The sequence below is a fragment of the Grus americana genome, chromosome 18 (genome assembly GCF_028858705.1).
Source record: "Grus americana isolate bGruAme1 chromosome 18, bGruAme1.mat, whole genome shotgun sequence".
In the NCBI taxonomy this organism is placed as follows: domain Eukaryota; kingdom Metazoa; phylum Chordata; class Aves; order Gruiformes; family Gruidae; genus Grus; species Grus americana.
This window is the reverse complement of record NC_072869.1, coordinates 7,183,992-7,190,016: the sequence shown is the minus strand read 5'-3', so window position 1 is coordinate 7,190,016 and position 6,025 is coordinate 7,183,992. Positions and strand designations below refer to the sequence as shown.

At 66.7% G+C, this 6,025-nt stretch overlaps 1 protein-coding gene and 1 long non-coding RNA gene across 3 annotated transcripts; one reads left to right on the top strand and one right to left on the bottom strand.

Moving 5' to 3' along the window:
* Positions 1-1,398: 1,398 nt before the first annotated feature.
* LOC129214715 (uncharacterized) lies at positions 1,399-3,219 on the bottom strand. The gene is made up of 2 exons (XR_008579785.1): positions 2,650-3,219; positions 1,399-1,872 (listed from the first exon to the last, which is right to left on the bottom strand). It is a non-coding gene; the product is annotated as an uncharacterized LOC129214715 (long non-coding RNA).
* Positions 3,164-5,897, top strand: RSAD1 (radical S-adenosyl methionine domain containing 1). Of its 2 annotated transcripts, none has more exons than XM_054846813.1 (9): positions 3,164-3,469; positions 3,988-4,121; positions 4,205-4,409; positions 4,485-4,850; positions 4,940-5,003; positions 5,075-5,240; positions 5,322-5,376; positions 5,457-5,560; positions 5,634-5,897. In XM_054846813.1, exons 1-9 carry the CDS (start codon positions 3,311-3,313, stop codon positions 5,860-5,862), a joined length of 1,482 nt encoding a protein of 493 aa, XP_054702788.1. In that variant the 5' UTR covers positions 3,164-3,310; the 3' UTR covers positions 5,863-5,897. The 2 variants fall into 2 exon arrangements, with proteins under 2 accessions (XP_054702788.1, XP_054702789.1); XM_054846814.1 differs by having other exon boundaries at positions 5,093-5,240; positions 5,634-5,896.
* Positions 5,898-6,025: the final 128 nt, after the last annotated feature.

Here is a 6,025-nt window from a genome sequence, read left to right as displayed (position 1 = left end):
GGCTCGGCTCGGCTCGGCTCGGCTCGGCTCGGCACGGCCAGGCCGGCACGGCACGGCACGGCACGGCTCGGCTCCGCTCGGCTCGGCAAGGCGCGACTCCTCACGGCACGGCTCGGCTCAGCACGGCTCAGCACGGGGATGCCGCGGGGCTGGGAGACAAGGGGACAAAGCGGTGCCCCTGTCCCCCGGATCACTGCCCCAGTGTCCCCCACCCGCACAGCAGGGCCCCCCTCAGGTGCCACTTACCTGCCGCCGCCCCACCCCCCCCACCCCCCCCCGGTGGCACATGCGTGCCACCAGTGCCACCCGCCTGCCACCCCCGGTGTCACCCAGCTGCTCCAGTACCGCTCACTGGTGCCCCTTGCCATCACCTGCCCCCCCCCACACTTGTCACACGTCCCAGTGACCCCTGCCCACCCCACCCCACCCACCCCACTGTCCCCACCTGTGTCACCCTCCACCCCAGCCCCACCAGCTGGGTGACACCCAGCAGCAACCCCAGCCCTGACACCTCCAGCCCAGGGACAGGGACAGCCTGGGCCCCCCGGGGCTGGCTCAGAGCACGACCCTCTGTCCCCGTGCCCCCCCCGAGCCGCCGGGCTGTCCCCTGGGAGAAGTCCAAGCCCCCCGCTTTTCCCAACAGGTCGCCTGGCGCAGGGAGAAGGAGACGGAGCAGCCGTCAGTACACGGGCTGAGCCCCCCCAGCAGCAAGCTAGGGCTGCCCAGCGCTGGGGGGGGTCAGGGTAAAAGCCCCCCCAGCGCACACCTCCATCTTCTCCATCCAGCCCGCCCAGCTCTGCTCCACACCAGGAGCAGATGCATTTGCTGGGAGGAGCCTCTGTGCAGGCAGGGAGCCTCAACATAGAGTCTCACGTCACTCCCGGCAAAAATTGACGTCCACGCTCCAAACTGTAAACGTCGAGCCCCTGCTCCCAGGCCAAAGGCGCCAGCCCCAAAAGGGATGCCTGGCCTCAAACCTGCCACACCGGCCCTCGCACAGCCCCACTCGCATTGGGGCTGCGGGCTCGCCTAGCCGCGCAAGGCCTCAACATAGAGTCCTACGTCCCTCTCGACAGGTTTTAAAATCTTGTGTCTCTCTGAGCAATGTGGCTGCAGCCATTTCAGAGCACTGGAACAGATGCCGGTAGGTATTTTACTGATATTTCTAAGTCCTAACAGCCTGGCCTGGCTTCCCAAGGTAGGCGAATGCCTTCTCTGCTTGGGTGTTGCTCAGACTCCTAGCTCATATAACACAGCTGATGGACTCGAAGTGAGGGGCAGGGGCTTTAGGGAGTGAGACATTGCATGGGAAGGGGCTCCCTAAAGCTGGCTGGAAAAGCTCGCCCTGTGTCCGCACCTCCCCTGGGCCTCCTGACCCCCAAAGAGACTTCCCCAAGGTAGACTTGGCATTGTTTATTTTGTTATTTTAGACAAGACAGACAGTAAGGATTTTACAGAAATACCAAAGTTCCTGTCCCATCGGCAGTGTGAAGCAGAGCATACCCGGGACAGTGTTTTACGGGAGTTATTTGGTACCTCCCAACCATGAAACACTACGCTGAGAAGTGGAGGAGCACAGTTCCTCTTCCTTCCTGGCAGAAGTGTCGCACCCCAGCTGGGAAGCGGATAACGTTGCTGCTGACTCTCACCAACCTCCTGGCCATCTCTCTCCTGTTTCCTTCCAAGCAAGGCTAGCGGCTGGGCCTCCACCTGCATGCTGGGGCTTCCTCCGGTGGGTTGGGGGAAACGGTGCAATGGGGAGAGAGGTGAAGCGTCAGCGAGGTCTCGATCCTGGATCTCCCAGCTGGACTGTGGGCTCTACCCATGGAAGCAGACCAAGTGGACAACAAGCCCACGTTTCATGTCTGCTTTCTGAAAGAAAAGCGTACAGGATGGTTTGTGTCAGACCCTTTCCCTACAGTGTGGCTCCAGCAAGTTCCTCCGCTGTTCCCAAACAGCTCATGGGGCTGGGGTCAGAGTGTTTCACCAGCTTCGCCTCTGCCCACGCCAGAGGAAGTGGGATGTGTGCAAGCAAAACTCAGGTCTCCTCCCTGCCCTGGTTTTAGGACCCTTGTAAACCTTCCTTCCCATAGAAGAAACCATTACCTGCATTTCAGCAACTGCAGCCAGTGACCTTGGGGACACACTGGCCCTCTATGTCTGATGTCTAAGGAAGGACTTTTTACCTTCCTCTGCTTCCCACGGCATTACCCCAGGCACAGGACAGGCCTGCAGTGAGAGGAGGTTCTCCTCTAGTTCCTGTCCGATAACTCCACCCTTTGCATGGGCCCAGAAGCGCCCCATGTACTCACCGTCATTACGTTTTTGCTGGCAAGAAATGAAGGTGAAGTCAGCCTGGGCTTGCAGGGGTAGACACGCTGCTGAGGAACACGGCGAGCACCGGTCACGGCCAGCACGTGGGGTACAGTGACCCCATCCCTGCTCCCCAGAGCTCTGCTCGTGTCCTGGGAGTGGTGCTGCACCATCCGTGGGTCTGAGCCCCAGCAGAGCCTGGGTGCCCAGGGACCTTTCCCTGCCATCCCCTTCCCCGGGGCACATCCAGCCCTCCCCAGCCAGGACACCTCCTGGGATGTCCCGGGGCTATCCCAGCTCCCCGGGGACGGTGCAGCCCCTGCTGCAAGTACTCACAGGAAGGGAAAGACGGATCCTCGTGGCTGGCAGCATGGCCTCAGTGCAGGCAGGAGTGCAGGCAGGAGTGCAGGCAGGCTCCAGGGCTTCTGCCCTTACCCATACCTGGGTCCCGCTCTTATAGCGCTCGCTGCCAGCTCGGAAACTCCCGGCAACTTGGGGCTCGTCCCAGGGAGGGAGGGCTACGTCAGGGATGGGTTACTCCAAACTACCCGCTTCTGGCTGGGAAACAGGAATCTGCGGCCACGGGCTTTGTCATTGGCGTTTTTCACTTCTCCGTGGCTATTAATAGTGCAAATTAAGCAAAAATAATGTCTGGGACCGTCAGCACTGGGTTTGCACAACTCTGTGGAGAAAGGCCACGGCTCCCTTCTAGCAAACGCTGACCAGCCCCCGAACGGGAAAACCCTCCTCCACCCCCGGAGGGCCGGACGGGGCAGGTCTCGGGGGTGCCCGACCCTGGTCGGGACCGTGTGCGCGGGCCGGCAGCGGGGGAGGACACCGGCCCCGGCAGCCCCCGCACCGCCCGGCTGGAAGCAAAGGGCTCAGCCCCTCCCCACCGCCCCGGCACCGCGGGACGCCGGTCGGTCGGTCGGTCGGTCGGTCGGTGTGCCGAGGCTCGGTGCCCGCCTCGGGGCGGTGCCGCAGCCCGCGGAGCCCGATGGCGGCGCGGGGGTGGCGGCCGGTGGCGGCGATCGCTGCGGCGCGGCCCGGCGGGGGCGGCCCGGGACGGGGTTCGGGATCGGGTCCTGCCTCGGAACCGGCCCCGGGGCTGGTCCCGGAACCGGCCGCCCCCGCCACAGCCGCGCTCTACGTGCACGTGAGCGGGGGAGCCCGGGCTTGCACACGTGTGTGGGGGGTGTGCATGGGAACCCCGGGGCTTGCACACGTGTGGGGGGTGTGCAGGGGAACCCCGGGGCTTGCACACGTCGGGGGAGGGATCCTGGGGCCTGCACACGTGGGGATGCATGTGGGACATGAGAAGGTCCACGTGGGACCCAGGGGCTTGCAACACGTGTGGGCACACATGGGACCCTGGGGCTTGCACATTTTGGGGGGGTGAATGCGGGACCATGGGGCTTGCACATGTGGGTGCGTGCAGGACCCTGGGGCTTGCACGTGTCATGGGGCACATTGGGGGGGGTGGGTCCCCTGCCATGCACGTGGCAGGGGGGCTGAGGGGGTCCCCAAGCTGTGCATGTGAAGGGGGGTGCACCTTATGCCCCTGGGGCAGGTGGGGAGCAATGGGACCTGTGCATGGGGCTGGGGCTGTCCCCCTCCCCAAAGTGGGGTGCCAGGGGGGTGGGGGCTGTCCCCCACAGTGTCCCGTACCCGCAGTGGCCCTACTGCCGCAAGCGCTGCTCCTACTGCAACTTCAACAAGTACGTGGTGCCGGCGGTGGACGAGGCGGCCGTGCGCGCCTGCCTGGTGCGGGAGACACGCACCCTGCTCCGCCTCAGCCAGGTGCAGAGGTGGGTGCACGGGGAGGGCTCTGGGGGGGGGGCACGGGGCCCTTTGGCAGCTACCCACAGCCTCCCTCGCCTCTGCCCTACAGCATCACCTCCGTCTTCTTCGGCGGGGGCACCCCCAGCCTGGCCAGCCCCCGCACCATCGCCGCCGTGCTGGAGGCTGTCGCGGGGGCTGTCCATCTCCCCAATGGTGCCGAGGTCACGCTGGAGGCCAACCCCAGCTCTGCTGGCATACCGCGTCTCGCCGGCTTCAGGGCCGCTGGCGTGAACCGCCTCTCCATCGGTGTCCAGGTGAGAGGGGCTCTCCCCCGTCCCGTCCCCTGCAGCCCCCCCGTGCCCCCGGCTGCCACCTTGTTCCCTCCGCAGTCACTGGACGACGCTGAGCTGCGGCTGCTTGGCCGGGAGCACACGGCAGCAGAGGCGCGAGGGGCCGTGGAGGCGGCGCGGGGGCTCTTCCCCGGCCGAACCTCCATCGACCTCCTCTTCGGGCTGCCGGGGCAGAGCCTGGGCGCCTGGGCCCGGGGGCTGGAGGCGGCACTGGGGCTCTGCGATGACCACGTCTCCCTGTACCAGCTGACACTGGAGCGGGGCACGGTGCTGGCAGCACAGGTCTGGGGGGGGGCCCTGCCCACGCCCCCCCAGGACCTCCTGGCCGACATGTACCAGGCTGCCCGTGCCACGCTGGTGGCCGCTGGCTTCCGGCACTATGAGGTCTCCAATTTTGCAAGGAAGGTGGGGTGCCCCCCATACTGTGCCCCCCATGCCATGCCCCCCCCAGCAGGCTCAGCACCCCTCTCACCCCATGCAACGCTCTCCCCCAGGGCGCCCTCAGCACCCACAACCTCTCATACTGGCGGGCTGAGCAGTACATTGGCGTGGGGCCGGGTAAGCCGGGGTGACGGGAGGCTGGCGGGGAGGCGTGCGTGGCCGTGTGTGCCCCCTGAACTCCATTGTAGTTCCCCCCGCCGTTGCAGGGGCACACGGGCGGTTTGTGCCGTGGGGTGAGGGCGGCCGCAGCCGAGAAGCCCGTGTCCAGACGCTGGAGCCTGATGCCTGGATGCGGGAGGTGCAGAGCCGGGGGCACGGCACCAGGAGACGGACGGTGCTGAACCCGCTGGAGCAGTGAGTACAGGGGTCCCCCTCACACCCCCTCCCCAGCCATGCCATCCCACAGCCACCCCGCAGCTCTCCGTGTGCCCGCAGGCTGGAGGAGGTCCTCGCCCTGGGACTGCGCACGGACGAGGGGGTCACCCAGGAGGTGAGGAGCCACACGTGGGGGAACCCTGCATCCACCTGCCACTTGTGACCCATCGCTAACGACCCTCTCTGGGCACGCAGCGCTGGGGGCACTTCTCCCCTCACCTCAGCCTGGAGGCCGTGTTCGGGGCACCGGGGGAGGCGAAGGATCTACAGCAGCAGGGCTGGCTGGTCCTGGACGGCAGGTGAGCCCCGGGGGTGCCGTGGCGGCGGGGGCTCCCGTGTGGTACCGGGCCTCAGCCGCCCTTTCTTCCCCAGCGGCCTGCGGTGCACGGGGGAGGGCCTGGCCCTGCTGGACTCCCTGCTGCCTGACCTGCTCTGCCAGCTGCAGCACCGCTGGGCCCTGCCAGCCGTCCCGGCGCACTCTGCCCAGGGACCTGCGCCCGGCTGCGGCAGCGGGGCCCCGAGAAGGAGCCCGATGGAGGACAGGGCCGGTGGCGAGGCTGCGGGGCTCACGGGGGTTGTGAGTGGTGGCAGTGGGGAATAAAAACCAAAAACCGTGCACTGGCTGAGGGGCTGACTGGAGTGTGGGAGACAGCGGCACCCGGCCGCGGGTGCCGGGGATCAGCGGGCGGCTCCTGCCCAGGCGCTGCAGGCCCCGCAGGCCCCGGTGCTCGGCGCTGCAGGCCCCGCTAGGCCTCTGCCGCACT

Bases quoted from the DNA above. Each gene is read 5' to 3' on its own strand.
- RSAD1 (XM_054846813.1), top strand. From the start codon at position 3,311: ATGGCGGCGCGGGGGTGGCGGCCGGTGGCGGCGATCGCTGCGGCGCGG. The intron at 3,470-3,987 runs GTGAGCGGGGGA...CCGTACCCGCAG, and splicing joins CAGCCGCGCTCTACGTGCAC to TGGCCCTACTGCCGCAAGCG. The intron at 5,377-5,456 runs GTGAGGAGCCAC...CTGGGCACGCAG, and splicing joins ACGAGGGGGTCACCCAGGAG to CGCTGGGGGCACTTCTCCCC.